Source organism: Vitis vinifera, chromosome 14 (genome assembly GCF_030704535.1).
Source record: "Vitis vinifera cultivar Pinot Noir 40024 chromosome 14, ASM3070453v1".
Taxonomy (NCBI): Eukaryota; Viridiplantae; Streptophyta; class Magnoliopsida; order Vitales; family Vitaceae; genus Vitis; species Vitis vinifera.
The window spans coordinates 24,640,844-24,661,515 of record NC_081818.1 but is presented as its reverse complement, the minus strand read 5'-3'; the positions used below and the strand labels follow the sequence as shown (position 1 = coordinate 24,661,515).

General features: G+C 35.8%; 2 protein-coding genes across 5 annotated transcripts; one reads left to right on the top strand and one right to left on the bottom strand.

The window, feature by feature from the left end:
* The first annotated feature begins 420 nt into the window (after positions 1-420).
* LOC100263497 (uncharacterized) lies at positions 421-13,711 on the top strand. 3 transcript variants are annotated; one of them, XM_019224987.2, is made up of 15 exons: positions 421-780; positions 970-1,064; positions 1,180-1,293; positions 3,277-3,381; positions 3,528-3,599; positions 8,108-8,220; positions 8,543-8,677; positions 8,797-8,865; positions 9,204-9,291; positions 9,419-9,490; positions 9,575-9,675; positions 10,157-10,274; positions 11,884-11,943; positions 12,053-12,163; positions 12,283-13,605. In XM_019224987.2, exons 1-15 carry the CDS (start codon positions 684-686, stop codon positions 12,361-12,363), a joined length of 1,431 nt encoding a protein of 476 aa, XP_019080532.1. In that variant the 5' UTR covers positions 421-683; the 3' UTR covers positions 12,364-13,605. The 3 variants fall into 3 exon arrangements, with proteins under 3 accessions (XP_019080532.1, XP_010660668.1, XP_002276010.1); XM_010662366.3 differs by having other exon boundaries at positions 422-780; positions 973-1,064; positions 13,210-13,711; XM_002275974.4 differs by having other exon boundaries at positions 424-780; positions 13,210-13,711.
* Positions 13,128-19,161, bottom strand: LOC100258356 (LRR receptor-like serine/threonine-protein kinase RPK2). 2 transcript variants are annotated; one of them, XM_010662367.3, is made up of 4 exons: positions 15,145-19,090; positions 14,618-14,684; positions 14,283-14,486; positions 13,128-13,504 (listed from the first exon to the last, which is right to left on the bottom strand). In XM_010662367.3, exon 1 carries the CDS (start codon positions 18,429-18,431, stop codon positions 15,231-15,233), a length of 3,201 nt encoding a protein of 1,066 aa, XP_010660669.1. In that variant the 5' UTR covers positions 18,432-19,090; the 3' UTR covers positions 13,128-13,504; positions 14,283-14,486; positions 14,618-14,684; positions 15,145-15,230. The 2 variants fall into 2 exon arrangements, with proteins under 2 accessions (XP_010660669.1, XP_059598657.1); XM_059742674.1 differs by lacking the exon at positions 13,128-13,504 and having other exon boundaries at positions 14,059-14,486; positions 15,145-19,161.
* Between the last annotated feature and the right edge of the window lie 1,511 nt (positions 19,162-20,672).

Sequence of the window (20,672 nt, the reverse complement as noted above, 5' to 3'; positions counted from 1 at the left end):
TGGTCTAACAAAAACAAGTTATAAATTATGCAAATCATCTTACCACACTAATATAATACTTCCCTGGAATGTCTAAGAACTTGACAAGCAAATACAAGTAAATCATTATTTTTAATTTTGAGTGAAAATGATAATTAGAGAATTTTTTTAGAATGTGATAATTAGAATAATGTTTTACGAGGATTTAAATAAAAATTTATATTTCAAAAATTAAAAGTAAATCTTTAGTTTCAATATCATACAATTACATTAAAGTTGTAAATAAATTTTTTATTAATATTTCACAAATTTAAAAATATTTTTTAATTTTTATAAATTTAAATTTATTTTTATAATTAATATATATATATATATATACACACACGGTGGGTCCATGAATGCATTCTCGAGAGCCATGTACCACTTTCCCCGCTCGCCATATCATCGTGGGCAGCCACGTCACCCCAAACTTGCAAGAAATGCTTTGGCGCTTTGCCTCGGGGCTAAAAGCGCCTGCAGTGGAATGGATCCCAGGGAACCCTGGGGTTGGCGTCAAAGGCACGTGTCTTGGCGCCCGGTTGGTATTAAAGGTGCAGTGGAAAGAATTTGGCGGCGAAGAAAGCGGGCGGCAGGAGATTAGAGATTGAGAGAGAAAATGAGTAGGTGTTCGAGGGGAGAAAAGGAAGCCATGAAATCAACCAACAATGGGGAAAAAGAAGAAAGATATCATTCAGTTGGATCGCGAATCCGTGATTCCGATTCACAAACCCAAGCTTATCATCACCTTGTCCAGCCTCATTGGTATCTCTCCCCATTGTTTGTTTTCTTTCTTTATCTCTCTTTTAAATTGACAATTCTAAAATGCTGAATGGTCTTTGTTCATTCAAATATCTATACCTAAAATTAAGCTCTCTTTTCATCTCGGAAAGAAGATGAGAAAAATGCTGAAATTGAGTTTCAAATGGAGCTTTGAGTTTTTATGTTTTGCAGAAGATAGATCAGAGAGGGACGAGTTTCTCAAGTTCTGCAAAAGAGTTGAATACACAATCCGAGCTTGGTATATTCTACAGTTTGAGGATATGATGGTATTCTCAGAAATTCTACAGCACTCATTATCCCATTGGTTCTGTGGTTTGTTTTGCTTGTTTGTTTCTCTCTATATATCCTTTTAAAATAAAAAGGAATGTGTATTGGCTGCAGCAATTGTACTCCCTCTTTGACCCCGTTCACGGGGCCGAGAAATTGGAGCAGCAGACCCTGTCTCCTGAAGAAGTTGATACTCTTGAGTTGAATTTCTTGGCATACCTGTTTCAGGTATTATTGCTAGTAGTTACTGTATCTCATTGTTACCATTTGCTAAGATGGGAATTTTTTCTTTTTCCATTTCTAGGGCTTCAAACTCTAATGCTATGTTGGGTTGTACCTATCCAATTATATATAATATCATTTTTACTGGGATATGCCTTTCATATTATATCCAATGGAATGATAATCCAAGGTATTATTTCCAATGAGATAAGTTATATACTTATATATGGTTTGTAAAAAGAATGAAAAATGAAATGGAAAACATATTACATTTCCTTGGTTGATATTTAAGTAAAATAAATATTATATTGCATTCGGATATTTATTATTACTTGAAATCATTTTTAGTAAGTAATTTTTATTTTTTATTAATAAGATTTATGATTAAATATTTAAATTTGTTAATAAAAGTACTATATTATGCTATTAAATATAGAAAATAATTTGTACATACTAAATAGTATATTAAATAATACATATGCAAGTATTATTTTGTAGTATATTTATACATATTTTTTTATTTCTTTTTAATCAAAATTATTTGTTTCACAAAAATTGAAAAAAAAAATGAAGAAAATTGATAAGAAGTGTAAATTTATGATTAATGGGATATGTATATTTCATATCTCAACTTGGGATTACTATATCCCAAGGATAGGATAGGCGAGGGATATAAAAGGAGGTGGAATAATAGATGTCGCCACTTATCCTATCTCATATTTAGTTGAAGACGAGATATATGATAAATGATGAGATAATTTATCCTATCCTATTGCCAACCAAACATGGGATAGGATATATTATCCCATCTCTTATCCTATCCCATAATATATCCGGTCAATTAAATATGGTCTAATAGTAAATGAGAACACTATAGAACATAATAAACAAGATTACAAATGATCATATTTTCTCTTGGTATGACATTTTTTTCATTTTAATCCTAAAATTGATCCACATAATTTGCTGTGGTAATGCATCCCATTTCATTTTATGGTGCCATTTTGGATGATGGATTTGTATCTTAAGTCTCTCTTTTGCTCATGGAAAGTACAAGGAAGAGGAAAAACAACATAGAAAAGAATCTCAAATTCTATTATTTGGTTTATCATGGAAAATACAAAGGAAAAAGAAATATGTTGATAATTATTAAAAATTATACATTCTAGATTCTTTATTTTCTGCGTGAAAGAGGAATAATATTGGAGAAGCATGTAAAAGAAAATTAATGAGTCAAATCTTATATTTTTTTTTTCCTTCAATTTTGTCTTTCCTTCCCTTTTTCCTCCTTATTTTCTTTCTCTTTGACTTTCCTTATACTTTCCATGATCAATAAAGAGCCTCAACTTCAAAACAGAACATCACAAGGCCATTCACTTTCATGAATTATCCAAACATGATCAATTAGTTCCAGATACCTATGTTTTTGTCTTTTGCTTGCTTCAAGCTTACTAAACTTTGTTTCGTGTTGAAGCTATGATTGAAACCTCCATTTAAGTGCTTTTTGTTCTCTGGCTACCTGCTCCTGTTTCTACTTCCAGTATAAGGCACTTCCTCTTTCGAAGTTGTAACTAAAACCTTTGCATCATGATCCATATCTCCAAAAGTTATTTATTCATCCATTTTTTTCGGCTTCATTAATCAGTTATTAGGTTTTGAAGAAGAAGAAATATGCCTTAAAAGCTTGGATACTTGTTGTGTTGTACCAACCAGCTATATTAATTCGTATGTGCCACTAGAGCTGGGTTGTCTGATGCAAAATTCGAATCTTAATAATTTCTTTGTCTGTATTTCACTGCTTCAATGAATTTAGCAGTGTTTTACCTTATTTTTCATGAGACTATGGGTTGCATTGGTGCAGGTTTTTGTCATCCTGGAGACTCAATGTGAAATATGAAATATGTCTTTCTCCTTCAATTATCTACATTTTTATAGTACTCTGAAGATTGACGCATCTAATCAGAGTTATCCTGTTTTCTAATCATGCAGATGATGGATAAAAGCAACTTCAGGCTAACAACAGATGATGAGGTTGAGATTGCACTTTCTGGGCAATATCGTCTGAATCTTCCTATCATTGTTGATGAATCTAAGGTATGATTTATCTGAATAAAGTATAGATACACACTGAAATTAGATACATGCATGTATGCCTATAAACACATTCACTTTTGTCTTTAGAGATTTCATTTGTGTTTTACATCTGCTGATCTTAGTGTTCACTTTTTTCCTGAATGTAGCTTGACAAGAGGCTTTTGAGGAGATATTTTGCAAAGCATCCTTATGAAAACCTTCCACACTTTGTTGACAAGGTATTACTTTAAATGTATTTGCAAGTTCATAGCTAATTAAAATTCCTTATGTATGACTGATGTAGATACCATTTCTTAATAATAAAAGATTTATTTTATTTTTTATTTTTTATTTATTTTTGTAAATTAGAAACAAAAGATGTATATATTAAGGTTAAAAAGAACAGGAGAAGGATGAAGAGTCCTTCCCGCAATTACAAAAACCTGATCAAAATATGATTGAGCTCCTCTACTATACAATGAGTCCATACAAAAGGTTTAGACTACAATGCAATAACAAAGATGTCATCTCCTTAAGTCCTAGCTAATCTCCTCTCAATGATGCCCAAACCCTTTTGGTCTACACACCAAACGCCAATTGAGTTGAATTACATTGAGAGGAATGCCTTTGAAAGCTCAATGCGTGAGCCCAAAAAAAGGAATTGACGTGAAGTAAATTCCACAATCTCTTTAATGTCCCCCACTTATCTTAAAAATTCTAGCATTTCTCTCTCGCTATACAATTCAAAGCAATATGAGACAAGTGATTCACTAAAGGGACTTGCCTCTAATGGGGCTCCTCAAACCCCTATATGAAATGATTATCATATTGCACATACTTTTAGATGAGATCTAATAAATCTTGATTCATCTAGATAGACAGAGTTAAAACCCCAAAGTTATCGAATAATGCAGAAAGATATGGTCACTTGGCACTCCACTCCCCTTACATAAAACGCATCGGTTAGGACTAAGGGACTTGAGAGGTCTTCTCAATTGTAGCATGTCATTGGTATTTACCTTCTTGTGTGCCATTTACCAAGCAAAAGCCTTGATCTTAAATGAGACTAGATTTCCTTGTAAATTTAGTTGGGGAGAAAGAGACTATATTTGATGTATTAGATAAAGTCACGAACAATTTAAGTGAGAATAATCCTAAAGAGGTTAATGACCATGCTCTTGTATTTGGGGCAAATGGAGACAAGTTCGCATGAGTAAGGGATAACATGGGTTTTTGAAGGTTCTCAATCTCCAAATTTGTAAGATTGTGACGAAAATTTAGATTCTAAGAAAAAGAAGAAGAGTGACCAAGAATAGTTGAAATGGTGAGATTTTTAATTGTACTAACTCTATAAAGACTTGAAAATTGTGAACTCATTTGTTGGTTCCCCCACCACAAATTTTCCCTAAAATGGATTCTCACCTTGTTATCCACCACAAAGCGAGTGTGACTAGAAAAAACTTAGAACACTTGTGCAATGGCCTTTTAGGGACATTGATATGACCATTTGACAAGAATGTTGGCATCCCATCCATCAAGATGTTTTTGATAGGCACTCATAATAACTCGATGTGGTAGGGCAAAACCTTCCCTTGGGAGCCTCTAAACCCATTTCCCTAAGAAAGCACAATTCTTCAAAGAGATCAACCCAAATCCCAAACCTCTAGACTTCATGGGCTTACACTTTACTAATCCTACAAAGATTGACTCTTTTTCTTGGGTTGGGCTAGGTGGGAACAGTGTTTTGAAAGGCATTATTGAGGTGCGCCTCTTTGAGGTGAGGCATCCTAAACACTGTAAGGCATTGAAAAAAAAAAAAAACCATAAGACACAAAGGCATTCACCTTTTGGCCTAAAGCTCTTTGTGAGAATTGCAAAGACAAAGAAAAGAGAAGAAAAACGAAAGCTAGAGTTTCATTAGTCAAAGCTTAAAAAAAAAGATTACATAAAAAGCTTTCTATAGGCCAACAAGAAAAACTAAAAGACTATTCTACCAATATTAATAATATAAAATATAAAGCTAAAATACTATCTAACATCCCCCTCAAACTCACGATGTTGTAGCTAGATAGAAGCATCGAGAGTTTGCCAACAAAAAAAGGGAACCGTTGAACAGTTTGAGGCTTTGTGAAGAAGTCGACAATCTACATGGAAGAAGAGACAAAGGATAAAGTAATCGTCCCATGCTAGAGTTCTTATCAAGTAGTATGACAATTGATATCAATGTGTTTGGTCTGTTCATGAAAAATTGAATTGCAAGCAATTTGAATGACACTTTTGTTGTTGCAGTGAAGAGAAGTGGGAGCAGTAATAGGTACACCCATATCTGCTAATAACCAACGCAACCAGATAATCTCATTTGTGGTAGTTGCCATAGCACGACACTCAGCCTTAGTGGAAGATCGAGAAACAACTTTCTGTTTTTTACTCTACCATGAAATAAGAGATCCACTTGAGAAGATGCAACAACCAGTAGTAGACTTATGATTAGTTGAGTCACTAGCCCAATCAACATCAGAGTATGCATAAATCTCCAAAGAGGAAGTTGAAGGAAAGACAAGACTTTGACATAGAGTACCCTGAAGATAACGCAAAATGTGAAGAACAACAACCTAATGAACTGTAGTGGGAGATGCAATGAACCGATTAACAATGTGCACAACATAAGAGATATTTGGATGAGTAATAGTGAGGTAAATTAAGCTACCAACCAAGGTTCGATACAAAGTGGGATCAAGCAAAGGAGTACCATCTGTATGGGCATATCGAGCATTAAGCTTTAGAGAAGTATCAATAGTTCAATTATCCATTGGCTGAGCTCGCTGAAGGATATTTGATATGTATTTAGACCGAGAGAAAAAGTAACCCTTAGGAAAGCGAGCAACCTCAATACCCAAGAAGTAACGTAAAGGACCTAAGTCCTTCATGTCAAACTGTTGTGCCTATTCAGTCTTTAGCACTGCTATACCATCAACATTATCACCAGTAATAATCATGTCATCAACATAAAGTGAAAGAAGAATACAGTTAGTAGAGGTAGACTTAACAAAAAGAGTTGAATCATGAGCATTAGAATAAAAATCAAGGGAAGGAACCACAATGGAAAACCTCTCAAACTAAGCTCGAGGGGCTTGCTTGAGACCATACAAAGTCTTTTTGAGTTTGCAAACTTCTCCAGGGTTGTGAGAAACACCAGGAGGAGGTACCATATAAACTTCCTCTTTAAGATCTCTATTTAAGAAAGTGTTTCTAACATTCATTTGTGAGATGTGCCACTAGTGGATGGAGGAGACCACAATAAATTTTTTTATGTAATCTAGAACTCATAATCCTCTTATAAATATAAGGAGTTTCTAGCCAACTATAAGCATGATTGACTGGATTTTTTATTCACACCCATGTGTCACGGATTTAGGCTTTTCCTAAGCTCATGTGCGACACTTAGACAACTCAAGACATTTGACATTGTTAAGTTAGCCTTTTCCTTGTACTTAGCTAGTGAGGTTAAGTTAGGCGCACGACTTGGAAGCTAGAATGAGAATCAAAGACAACACTTTAAGAAATGAAGCTTGTATTGCACAAGGAATGCTTCTAATGTTTGGAAGCTCTCACTTGTTTGGTCGGTTAGGTGTCTTGGCAAAATGAGACCATTACTTATTTATAGGCACCATTGGAACTCTTTGGAACCCACAAAGGTTCCCCACAAACCTAAAGTTCTCTAGAAGACTTTATACAAATGCTATATACAAGTATTTACATGATGGCTCTAAAACTCTCTAGAACACTCCACCTTTTTCCCATGTCTTCCATCCCTTATGTAGAGGTGTGTGGGTGTCTCTAGCTTTCTCTAGAATCTTCCACACTTTTCCACCAATGGCTAAGTGTAGATTGCTCTAAGAGGTTCTAGAAGCTTCCTGCTCACCTATATAAGCTCAAGGGAGGGTCATTTGAGCAGGTTGTGACATATGACTAATGACAATCGGTAAGAGAAAGAATTTGTAAGAGTTTGATATTGTGGTTTTAACCATGGGATATTAAGATAAGGTTCTAAATTTTGGTGATTCTTGAAATCTTGAGTTTTTAAATTTGAGTTTTGCTACTCCTAAAATGTCAAAGCATGAAATAGTTAAATATTTATAAAACTTGAACATGTTTGAGAAAAAATTTAAGTAGATTTATAAATCTATGCAAATTGTGAAAATTCTGTTACATTTTTTTTCCCTATATTCATGGATGTGTTTTTTTTATTTTATTTTTGCATTTTTTTTCTAAGTTTTTATTTCATGTTAATTTTCGAAATTCACATGCACTTTTTTTTGTTAAATATGAGGTTCATTTTGTTATGACCTCCATTTCAGCTTGTGTGGTCGTCATAGGAGTTAATTATTGAGGTGGTCCTAGCTCCCCAGGCCAACCAGTTACAAATTTACATTTTTTTTGAAGATTGGAAGCTAAACTATTGAAACATGCTCCTTCACTTGACATGTATCCTACAATTTAAATAAGAAATAAAAACAGAGCAAGATCTCTATTGCTAGTCCCAAATAATTGGGACAAGGCACACAGCTTTTCTTGATTGCCTTCCTACAATTTTTGTACTTGTTTTAAGGCAGATGTACTAGTTGGTCTCCTCTCTCTCTCTCTCTCTCTCTCTATACACACACACACACACACACATACCCATCCATCTATCTATCTATCTATATCTTTGTCTCAAAGTAATGGGGATCCATATATTTATTTCTAGTACATAATCTTCCGACGTGGCATTGGAATTGATAAAATGACCGGTTACTTCATCAATGCAAAAGTCAACACAATCATTGTACGTTTTTTCGGATCTCTTTTCAGATGGACTGGGTAAGTATTATCTGGATAATAACTTTAAAATGCTAATTGTTCCAAGGATATTCTCCGAGAGTCACTTTTTTGGCAACTTACCATCAAACATAATTTGAATTTTAACATATGCAAAAAACATGAAACATCATTTTACTTGTTCATTTCTTACAGTCAGCTCTATTTGAAATATCATCAATTAAATATTTTTTCTGATAGGAGGGTGTGATTTACTATGACTTATATCAAATGTAAATCTTAGGTTTCATCCTTTTGAATGTAAGCTGCCTTTTTTTGTAAATATTTTTTTAGACCTTCTTTTGGAGTGCATTTCTGCTTGCAGGATAAGTAGATGTTTTTATGGAAAGTCTAGTTCACAGTGTAAGAAAGAACAAGAAAACCCTATTCAGATTAGCACTGAAGCTGAGCAAGATGGCCTATCTGTTGAACGAATCCATATCGAAAATATGAAGCTCAGGTTTTAAATGTCATCTTGATATTGTTGTTTTGATTACTAACATTCTCAGTGTAGCCTGTCTAGAATTTCTGATGTTTATTGACAGTTTATGGTATTCTTCATTTGTCTTCTCCCTGCAGTATCTCAAATCTAATGAACAAGATCACAATCCAGGAACCTACTTTTGATAGGATAATTGTTGTTTACAGGTAAAACTTTTTCCCCCTTTTCATTTTTTGTTTTACTTAAACAACGCTTTTGATGGATGTATTGTAGGATATTCTTTGATATTGAACAATGTCTGAGAAAAAACATACAGTATCTTTGTTTCTTGGCCAGAAAAAGAATGATCCATTTCAACTGAGGAGTTGGCAGCCACCTTGAGAGTGATTGATTACATACCAGAGATACTTTTATGGATGTCATTTCCGAACTGATTTTTATTTTCTTGAAACTCTATAAATTCTTCTATTAATCAATGTTTTTTGGTCCTATTGTGATAGTAGAAATAACTCATTAATGTCTCCGATGAGAAATGACTTTGCAGGCGGATTAGTAAGAAAGAAAAATTGAAACGAGGAATATATGTGAGGCATTTCAAAAACATTCCAATGGCTGATATGGAAATTGTTCTTGTGAGTTTTTAGCCACTCTATGTATGTCTATCTTCATTTGACATTTTTAGATTTATATCTAGGCTATTTTTTCTCATGTTTTGTATTCAAATTTTGTCTAATGTCAAAGTTTTTCCCCCTTTAACAGCCAGAAAAGAAAAATCCAGGTTTAACTCCAATAGACTGGGTCAAATTCCTTGTTACTGCTGTGATTGGGCTGGTCAGTTATTTGATATTATTAAGTTTGATGAACAAGCTCTTTTTTTGGTCAATTTGTTCTGATGCACTATGTATTTCTGTACAGGTGACTGTAATTAGTTCACTCAGCATGTCAAAAGTGGATATTCGGGTCATCTTTGCCATCCTCTCCACACTGATTGGTTACTGTGCCAAGACATACTTATCGTTAAGTGTTCTTCTTGATTTTTTTTCCTTTTGGATGGATACAGATACATCATCAGTTTACATGTTGCAAATGGTTTAGAAATGATCCACTGTCTGATGGTGCTTAGAAAATCTCCTGGACTGCAAGTTGGCATTGTCAAATAATTATTATTCCATTTGGGATCCTTTCCCATAATCTTTGGCCTCTAGTGCCATAGGGTAGGTTGGTGCAGTCAGATGAGGCAATTTCTGGTTCATTACTTCTTGGTTGGAGTCAGTGCTTCTGGTTCATTACTTCTCCTTGGTTGGAGTCACTGCATCTTGCACAGGCCTGTGGTCCTGATTGCATTATTTGGCATTGGCTGACTGTATGACCATATCATATAATGGCTAGGGGCCCTTTTTTCTAGCATGATGTAGTTCCTTCCTGTTTTCTTGTTTTAAAGATGTTTTGTGATTTATTATCATTAATATGGCTAATGTCTTTTCTAATGCCCCTTAGGTTTCAGAAAAATTTGAATGAGTACCAGAACTTAATCACACGGTCCATGTACGACAAACAACTGGATAGTGGAAGGGGAACTCTGCTTCACTTGTGTGATGATGTGATTCAACAAGAAGTAAGTATTGATCTAGAAGAACATTTTTTAATATGTTAAGTCTTTTTAAAATTGACTATGCTCCATTTGTATCACATGTAGTATTAGTGAAAGATAAAAAAGCAGGAAGGAATCTCAAAATTCTCTTGTTTAATTTATTGTGCAACATACAAAGGAAAATCAAATATAGTGAAACTATCAAACAATTTATACATTTTCAAATTCTTCATTCTTTTAATTGATAAGAAAAAAAAGATAAATAATTTTGGAGAAGCATGTAAGAAAAAATCTATTAGGTTTAAACTATGAAAAACATATAAGATTTGTGTAACGTTATTTTTTAAATTTAAGCTTTAAAATTTAAGAGCATTCCTGTACAGCTAAAAGAAGAAGAGATGATGGTGCAACTGAAAATTGACAGCTAAGAGATCCCAAAAGTGAATTTTCATTATCTTATATCTATTATTTGTAAGCAGAGGAACTTAAAGAAGTCCCATAAAATTTGAGTTGGATGGATGAATTGGGGAAGTGCCTATGAGAGGTTGCTTTATGGAAGAAAACCATATCAAATTAAGTGATATTTTTCTTTGACAACCATGAGACCAAGTGTGCTATGGTACAGAATATTGGAAAGTCGAAACAACATGTTCAAGAGTGAGTGAAGCCAAATTGAGAATGTTAAGATGTATGAATCACAATAATTAAAAGATAGAATCATTAATGAATTTATTCCTGAAAAGATGAAGGGAGGTTGCTTAAGATGGTTCAATTATCTGCAACAAAGATAAATGAATGCACATTTAGCTTAAGTTTAAGATATTGGAAGAACAAGGGCTTAAAAATAATGCTGGTGAATGAACTGATCAAGGATGGTGGCTCTCAATAGAGTTGAATTTTGAAAGAGGATTCACTTAGGCAGCCCCAAGTGATTGGGTGAAGCTTCTGTGGTTGGAGTTGCAAGGTGCGCAATCATTTTGGGGAACATGTTAATTCCATGACAAATTTGTTCTATTACTCTTGAGATTCAGTATCTTTGGTTTTAAATCACAACCCAGGTGTCTTTGGATGTGGTTTCAATTATGTTTACTTAGTTGACAACCCATCTGTTTAATCTAATAATTAAAAATGATTTGTAATTTTTTCCAAATTCAATACTTTATGGTACTGTTTGGATTATGGAAATTCAAAATCTCTAGTTTGGTTGATCGGGAAAATACATTGAAAATTAAACGTACTGAAAATTATTAGGAAATTTATAGGTGAGAAAGAAGCATATGAAAAAAGAACTTGTTAAGTTTAAGCTTAACTAATTATTTTTCTTCATTTTTTTCTCTTTCCTTTAATTTTTCTTTCTATTTTCTTCTGCTTGTACTTTCCTTCAACCTTTCCAAGATCCACATGGAGTCTACACAATTAGTCAGCAACTAGTGTTGAATGTTTAATAGGTTTTAATATAAGTGCAAATCAGAAGCAAACTCAAATTTCTATTGTATCAAGTTTTAGTGAAATTCTTAATGGTACGTATCAGTGGATGACCTGCTTTGTATCTGAATTTTGAGGCTAGTAACTCAAAACACAAGCAAATCTATATTATCCAATGGTCACAGAACTTCTTATTTTCAATGTACAGATAAAAGAGGTAATTATTTCATTCTTTATATTGATGGAGCAGGGCAAAGCTACTAAACAGGTATGTGTCATTTCATTCACTTGTCTGTTTCCTTTCTGGTTCCTGAAGGATATTAAATGTGGATACTATGTACCTTTCTGATTTATTACTTACTGACAATGTTAAATAGGATCTTGACCTGCACTGTGAGGAACTAATTAAAGAAAAGTTTGGTGAGACTTGCAATTTTGACATTGATGACGCAGTTCAAAAGTTACAGAAGTTAGGCATCATTTCCCAGGTAACTGTGCTGCAGTTGTTCGATTAATATGCTTGTTATTGCCTCAACCCAGAATGGAATACTTTGTTGATTCAACAACAGGTTGAAAAATGTCATTGTTGTTGAATACATTTTTTCAGCTTTTAGCTAAAAGGATGTTGCTATGGAAACTACAAACATACCTAAGGAAAATACCAAGGTACCGAATTAGCACCTATTGAACTCCTCGTCTAGGCCATTGGATGAGGATACAAACAAATGGAACTAAGGTATAAGGATACACATGAATAAAACTTGTGTACACTGACACCTTTTCGATACTTCCTAAAAATATCAGTAAAAGAATACCATGTTAATTCAAAGTGTTAGAGGGTGTTTGGTCTATTGACTTGATGATTTAATATAACTTAATAACTTAATTTAAATCATTAAATAGATTAAACATTTTTCGTAAAATAACTTAATATTACAATTTAAAGTTAAAAATAAATTTATTGCTTAAATAGATTAAGCATCTTTTACAATAAATTTTTTGTAGTATGCATCTATAATATTTTAAATATGGATATTTAACGAATAAATTTATTGCTTAAGATTATTGAAAGTATAATTATTAGTAAAAGTTAATGAGAGAAAATATATCAATTTGATGATTTAGAATAAATTTTAAATTAACTTTACTAAGCAACCTTAATACTTCAAGTAAAAATTAAGTAATAGGTTTTAAGTTAATAATTTAAGAATAATTTAATTTAACGATAACTTAAGTTATTAAGTAATAAATATTAAGTTTTATCAAACACCCTTTTAATGGAAGATATTCACTTGATTGATTGATTAAGTTACTACTTTGTCAAGACTCTAGTAGGGACTCCAAACTGCTATAGAAATGTGCGGTTCCGTTGGTGAAAATATTCCGCTCATTCTTTTTGCAGAAAAATGTATGCAGAATTTATTGACTAGAAACTGCAATGATACATTACTATGGAATCAAAACTAGTACTTGTTTATTAAATTAAGAGCTAATCTAATGTTTCCCCTTATTAGCAAGTAACTTTTGAACTCAGGATGATGTTGGAAGGTATTCTTGCATAAGTTTGGAGCATGCCAATGAGACTATTGGCACCACCACAGAGGAAATTGTCAAGGCAAAACAGGGTGCTTGGAATATTTGATGCTGTTTTGGAGATGCAAACTCATTCCATCTCTGTAAGTGATTCAAACATCTAATGCCTTGGCAGATATCTATGGCTTGATACTTCTTCTCTCAAGCCTCTCCAGACCAACACTTGGTGGTAAGAATTCTTCAATTGTGTGCATATTTTTGCTTGGAGCAGTCAAATTGGATAGGTTGTTTTTAACCTGCAAAACAAGGCAGTGTTAATAGTTACAGTCTATACAGATTTGGCAGTAAAATGTACATAATGTTGTTTTTTATTTATGGTCATAGATTTTATTGTGTACATGTGCTTGTGTATGTGAGGATAATCCTGAATGTTAATTGTATAATCGATGACATTTGGGGTTGATTGATATTCTCATATTTAATGAAATTTCTCTTCAGTTCAATCACTCCGAGCTATATTAGGTGGTTCCATAGTTAAAAATGGGGCTAAAATATGATGCAGGAAAGCAGGGAAGTGCTCTTGGGTCTCAAAAACGAGCTTCTCCTTAATAACACAGGAAAGTGTCTCACTGTCCAAAATTTGATTTCATGCTTATTTCAGAGTATGTAGCTTCTCAAATGTATAAACCAATGTGCTCCATAAGAGGTTTTATCCAGAAACAACATACTATAGTTGTTACAAAAGATCAGAAAATATGTTCACTAATTGCATTTCATACTAAATAGAGTATCTGCTCTAAGTCAACCTGAGTCATATTCACACATGATCATCATTTTAGCATCCTGCAAGTAAAAAATGTCAGCTACTTTATTTAAAAAATTCCATCTTGTTAAAGTTACATCATCAATTGTATTTAAGAACAGAATTCAAACTGAGAATTAGTTGTTTTGGGATACAGTGATTACAGAATACAATAAGCTCAAAGCTGTTGAGGCATGTGAAACTTTTAACACAAATCAAGCGACAGGGAAGATTACTTCGATTTATATACACACATCTATGGTGTTTCATACCTCAAATCTCAACTGAAGAAAACTGCAAACATTTGTTCTCATGAACTATCTGCCACATGTCAAGCAAGACATCTGATGCAGAGATGGTATTGCTTCATACATAGACCTATTGTTTAACTTTAACACCCAGTGCTTGGTTTGTGCACTATAAATCAAATTCATGATTTCATGTACTTCATTGCCTCAGCAGCCTGCTGATTAATCCTGCAAGAAAGAAAAGGTGAAATGTTTTAATTGAGGAAGCTAACATGATGACATTTCTGAACAGTAAAAACATTTTCAGTGCAAGGCCAGCAAGGGAGAAACAACAGGGAAAAGAGAAGAATGAGCACAACCTTTGTTCTGTGTAGAAACGATGATCAAACCATGAAAACTAAGCCATTAGTTCCATCCCAGTATTGCCTATGAACAACAAAATAGTCAGAGTTAGAGAGTAAGTTATTATTACATTGCCTTATAATGCTAAACACTTGCACCATATTAATTATTGATTTATAGAGGTCACCTCATTTTTGGGATAACAACAACTAAGAATTACGCAAACAGAGAAAGACAGTACATTTTGAAAAGTCTTGGATACTTGTTTATTGGAGTTAGAGAGTATGTAGAATATCAAGAGATAAGTGATGTCAGTAATTAAGATATTGCCTTCATTCAGTCGGAAATCTAGAGTGCTCTAAACCAAGATATAACTACAACAATAACGTAGTGTCAATTAAAACGATAAAATCAATAAGGTTATATATATGTTGCTTTGCTGAAAGTTAACTTCGTTTACATGAAACTAAGTCTATATGTGAAAATGAATAAAAGAACCCAATATTAGAAGTTTTAATACTACCCAAAAAGAATGACTAGTTACCTCAATACGATAAATTCCCAGTAGAGGAGCACCTTGGGATTTCATTACAGTTCAGTGCCAAAGAACTGATGAAAGATAAGTAGTTTTCAGGAACGCAGCTGTTTCAGTTTCTCAACAACCTGTCTCATTGATGGCCGAATGGAAATAGACTCTACTGTGCAAGTTGATGCAAGTTTTAACATCCCCAACAAATTCTCCTTGGGCCCAACTTCCCACAATTCTGGAGAGAAAAGCTCTGAAGAACGTCTCTCCTTGATCAGCAACTTGGCCCATGCAACAATGTTGAACCCATTACCATACTCAGAGAATGATGGATCCAGGGACTTCTTCCCTGACATCAGTTCTAGGAGCACAACACCGAAGCTATAAACATCGGCTTTGTCAGAAACCCTGCATGTGGTTGCATATTCTGGTGCCACATACCCGAATGTGCCTGCGACATCTGTAGTGGCATGGGTCTCGGAAACTTCAAGAAGCCTGGCCAACCCAAAGTCTGAAAGGTAGGCGTTAAGTTCCTCATCCAGCAGTATGTTGCTAGGTTTGATATCTCGATGAACTATCCGAGGAACGCAGGAGTAGTGAAGGTAAGCAAGGGCCTGTGCTATGTGAAGGGCTATTTTGTGGATCACTGGCCACTGTACATTTTTCCCCGATCGATCATGTATGAAAGTTTCAAGATTTCCTCCAGAAAGAAAATTATAAATCAAGAACATCTCAGTTTCACCCACATGATATCCGATAAGAGTAACCAGGTTCTTGTGGCGAATTCTTCCCAACGTTTTGATCTCTGCATCAAATTGTTGAAGGCCTTGAAATCTGCCTATTGAGAGCCTTTTCACAGCCACTAGGAAACCTGGGACCAATTCTGCCTTGTAAGTTGACCCAAAGCCACCTGTACCAATTAGGTTCCTGATGCTGAAATTCCCAGTTGCTCTAACCACATTATCATAATTCACTTCGGTTGGAGCATCTGCAAAAGTCACCACTACTTTCCTTCTCAGGCTAGTGAGTCTACTAATCTTTCTCCTCCCAAGAATAAGGACAAGAACCATTACTAAGAGAATAAAAAGTATGAAAGAAGCAGAAGCTACCATTGCAATCACAAAAGACTTCAATTTACTCTGCCTGTACTCTTTGTGGACCTCAAGGAGATCTGGAAGCCTATCTGGTGGCGCTGAGTATGGATCCAGGCATGGATGCAGATATTGATTCCCTTTAAAGAAGTCACAATTACTCAGGTGTTGAAGCTGGGGTATATGACCCGAAAGGTTATTGAAAGAGACATCCAGTTCGGTAAGACTGGAAAGGGTCGAGAAAGATGAAGGTATTTCCCCAACGAGCCTATTGTGATTGAGCAACACAATTTCAAGATTTGTGGCATTTGTCAAATTTTCAGGTATAGAACCTGTTAGACCATTTCGAGACAGATCCAAAACAATAAGAGATGTCAACTGACCTAGCTGAGATGGAATTTCTCCAGTTAAATTGTTCCCTCCAAGAAGAATCCATTTCAGATCCTTCAACATCCCCAACTGACCAGGGAGAGATCCAGACAGCCTGTTTCCTCGTAAGTCAAGCCGTTGAAGCATCTTCAGATTGCCAAAAGCAGGACCGATTGATCCACTTATCTGATTGTGTGCTGCTTCAAACTCCTTCAGTTGTAAACAATCAAGAAGCAACCCCGGATAAATTCCACCTGATATCTGGTTGGTGCTCAAGTTAACTGAAAAGGTCTGCAGATCATTACAGTTTGAAACCAGCTCACCAGGAAGAGACCCATTGAGCGCATTATTGTTCAGGAACAATTTGTACGAGGGTTTATGGTTTGTTGCTAGGAAGTCTCCTCCTATTGAGAAAGAAGGTATTGGACCAATGAATCTATTCCAACTAAAGTCATGAATGAATACTAAATTCTCATCCACCAGCGACCCAAAAATGGTGCTCATCTGATAACCCCAAACAGGAATGTTAGAGTAAGCATTCTGAATATCTTCCACATCTAAGAAAATAGGAGCTTGTCCATAAGAGACCATGATGCTGTGACAACTCTCCTTTCCAAACCTTGGAAGTACACCAGTTAACATGTTTCGACTGATATTAAAGTACACCATACATGGAAAGAGCCACTGAAAAGGGAGGTATCCCTCCAAAACATTTGAACTCAAATCCAAAAAGGTAAGGTTCTTGCATTTTCCCATACTTTCCGGTACCGCAGCACTAATGTAATTCTGCCCCAAATTGAGTGCTCGCAGTGAACATGAATCACTCCAATTACTAGGCAACCGTCCACCAAGATTTGCTCTAGGTGCCCAAAAAATCTGAAGCTTGGGAAGCAGCAATAGCTCATAAGGAACACCTCCCATAAAAGCATTGAATTCTCCACTAGAACTGTCGGCTAAGTTGTCCTCAGCAGAACTGAAATCATCTAAATTTGTCAATACTATAACTGACAGCTCCCGGCAATTCGCTAGCTCCTTTGGAATCCCGTCGGTGAGACTGTTCCTAGAAACATCCAAGACCCGAAGTTGGGAGATACGGCCAATCTCAGCCGGAATCCGACCTTCAAAAATATTACTGTCAAGCAAAAGAGTCCTCAAATTCCAGCATTTTCCGATCTCCGCCGGAATATTATCTGTCAGAAAGTTGTGAGAAAGCTTCAAATGAACAAGAAACTCGCATTCACTAAACCTGTCAACTCCAATTTCACCAGAGAGCTGATTATTCGATAAATCAATGACTCTTAACTTTCCAGAACCGATCAATTTGTCCGGAATCTGACCAGATACCACATTGTAAGACAAATTAAGCATGCGTAGAGACAAAAGAGAGCTTATCTGGTCAGGAATTCGCCCCGAGAAGTTGTTTCCTTGAAGTTGAAGAATTTCAAGCTTATGAAGTTTCGCAACATCCGCGGGAATCTCACCGGAGAACACGTTATGAGGAATAGATAAAATGCGAAGCTCTGATAAGCCTCCAATGGAAGCCGATAGGGTTCCGACGAGCACAGAGTCCTTGCCGGTGAAATTGTAACCCAATTCCGGCAATCCAGAAGAACTCATACTGCCAGTGATGCTCAAAGCTACTACTCTGCCAGAGAATCGATCGCAAGTGACTCCATACCAGTGGCAATGATTCGTAGACAAATTCCAGTCAGAGAGAAGACTAGCTGGATCAAGAGAAATGGAGCTCTTAAAGCTAAGAAGCAACATTGCATCTCTCGAAACGGAAGCCACAGCGTGAGAGAAAGCGAACGACAAGGAAAAAACAAGAATCCACAGAACCGCCATTGTTGCCGGAAAATGTTGCAGAGGCGTGATCCTCCAGTTCCGCTCCAACTCCAGCAAGAGCTTAGCCGGAAACTAAGAGCCAACGGAGCCGCAGCTGTTTCTCACTGACAAACTCCAGAGCTAACTGGCGGACGCCCAACCAAAACGGTGCCGTTTGTTTCTTCAATTATCACTCTCTTTCCCCTTCTTTTCCCCCTCCGTTTCAGTGAGACTGTCCGTTTATTGTGTCTCACGTCAGAGGAGTAGCAATCCGTAAACCAGGGTTAAGCTCGTGGTTAAATGGCCAAAGCCATGGGTTCCACTTCGACCCAATACAAAAGCCGGCAGCAGAGACGAGTATTGTACGTTTTTTGGGCACGGTGACGTTTCGAATTGCCAAATATACAAAGATTCCCATTAAAATATGCAAGGAATAGTAAGTTTATGGCTTAGAACCCCGTTTGGGTGAAGCGGAAACATTGATTGAGAAACGGGCAGAGCTCACAACATTCGCCAACAAAACTTTTAATAAAGTCAGATTTGCCTTTCGATTGGACAAGCGATACTTCCGGTACGGTGGGACCAACCAAACTCTCCATCATCCAAACTGACGAAAAAGAAAAGGGAAAATAAAAAGTAAGAAAGACGCAATCTGGATTCTGGACAAAAGGAAAAGGTTCATTTCACTCCACTCCTCTACAAGAGTCTCAAATCCCACCCTTTAAAAAAACTTAGATTTTAATGCAAATCATTTCCCAGAAAGAAAATGATTGTGGCTCCCAGCCAAGAAAGGGGTGGGGGGCCGTCTCCTTCCTACCATTGTCCTCTTTGCAGACGTGCTTAAGCAGGCGCCCGATGAAACAAACGATATCTAACGCTTTGTCATGCTGCCGTAATCAGGTAATTCAAAGCGTGAAAGCTGTCACATGGCCTTGGTATTATTAATGGTTATTACGTGTTGGAGACGAGTTCCAAAGAGACAAAAATTGAAGGGAAGAGGCCATGGGCATGTAGCTGGGAAGCTTCACGTGACCCACAGGCATTAGCAAAAAAAGAAGTGCAAGGGAGCTGTCAGAGTCCGCATCAAACTACATAAAAAAAGAAAAGAAAAAAACTGAGGGCAGAAAGGCCACCTACTTTTGAATCCATGCAAATGAATTACTAAAATCGATAATCAGGGGCCATCTCACCTCGGGAAGCCGATCCCGATCTGTTAGTATATTAATTACTGGGGACACAAGAGGACATGAGCCACGAATCGAGCTGAATGTTTGTCAGTTCTCACTTCTGTTCCATTTTTAACTTGTGTCAAAACATAAAAGATTCCTTCACCCTCCAGAAAAGAAACAAAGAGAGAGAGAGGGCTCCCCCTACCCTTCTGCTGGGTATGCCTCCCCGGTTTGTCCTGTTATGAATAGAATCTGCACCAGTTGGTCCACGTCCACGTAACAGTCAGATCACTTGATGTCATAGACTCATAGGAGCAAATAATAGACCTGTTTTTGCTCTTCTGGAATGATTAGGTAAAGTTTGGTTTTTTACCATTCAAGTTGAAACTCAAAAAGTTTTGTACTTCTGTATCCAAAAATAAATCTTAATTTTAAAATTAGTTATTTGATTTGATTTTTATTTTTTTGTATTTTTGTGAAGATTGAGTGAAGATATTGCAACCGGGGCATGAGGGGGTAGTAGATATGAAATGAGCTTTTTTTTCCCTTGGAAGGGACTCTAATGGCATGTGACTGGCTGTTCTTGTGAAGATGTCAAATCCTTTGAATATCTTTTTTTTTTTTAATAGAAAAAGCAGGTAATAAAACACATGATTAGATGTAAGTCAAGGTTTGATCAAGCATAATCAAGAAGGGTTGATACAAAATCACAGGCTATAATTTAAGAGAAAAGGAACACATGGGGTCAGATGGGAGTGTGATCCTCCCATTATGAGGTCAGTGATGCTCAGATGCCTTGACTCCTATGTCCAAATTGTTACACGATTATTGTTTTATTTGAAAGAGTTTGAATTCCCATGTCATATTTTGACTGATTCCCCAGTTAGGTCACCTACAAACAGACTCAACCAAATTCACCACTAAGTTTACGTAATTGCAAAGCAACCCCCTACAGGAGTTTGGGCAACCCAAAAGTCTTGAGTACCAACCAAAAAGGGACCATTCCAAATTTTACTTCTAGAAACCATCAAATTAACTATACTGTCTGAGTTGGATTCACTGATCTTCCTGATTTAAAAATGAATTATTCTTA

Coding starts and splice junctions, on each gene's coding strand:
- LOC100263497 (XM_002275974.4), top strand. CDS start 684: ATGGGGAAAAAGAAGAAAGATATCATTCAGTTGGATCGCGAATCCGTG. Junction 781..969: donor CACCTTGTCCAGCCTCATTG/GTATCTCTCCCC, acceptor TATGTTTTGCAG/AAGATAGATCAGAGAGGGAC. Junction 9,491..9,574: donor TTACTGCTGTGATTGGGCTG/GTCAGTTATTTG, acceptor ATTTCTGTACAG/GTGACTGTAATTAGTTCACT.
- LOC100258356 (XM_059742674.1), bottom strand. CDS start 18,431: ATGGCGGTTCTGTGGATTCTTGTTTTTTCCTTGTCGTTCGCTTTCTCT.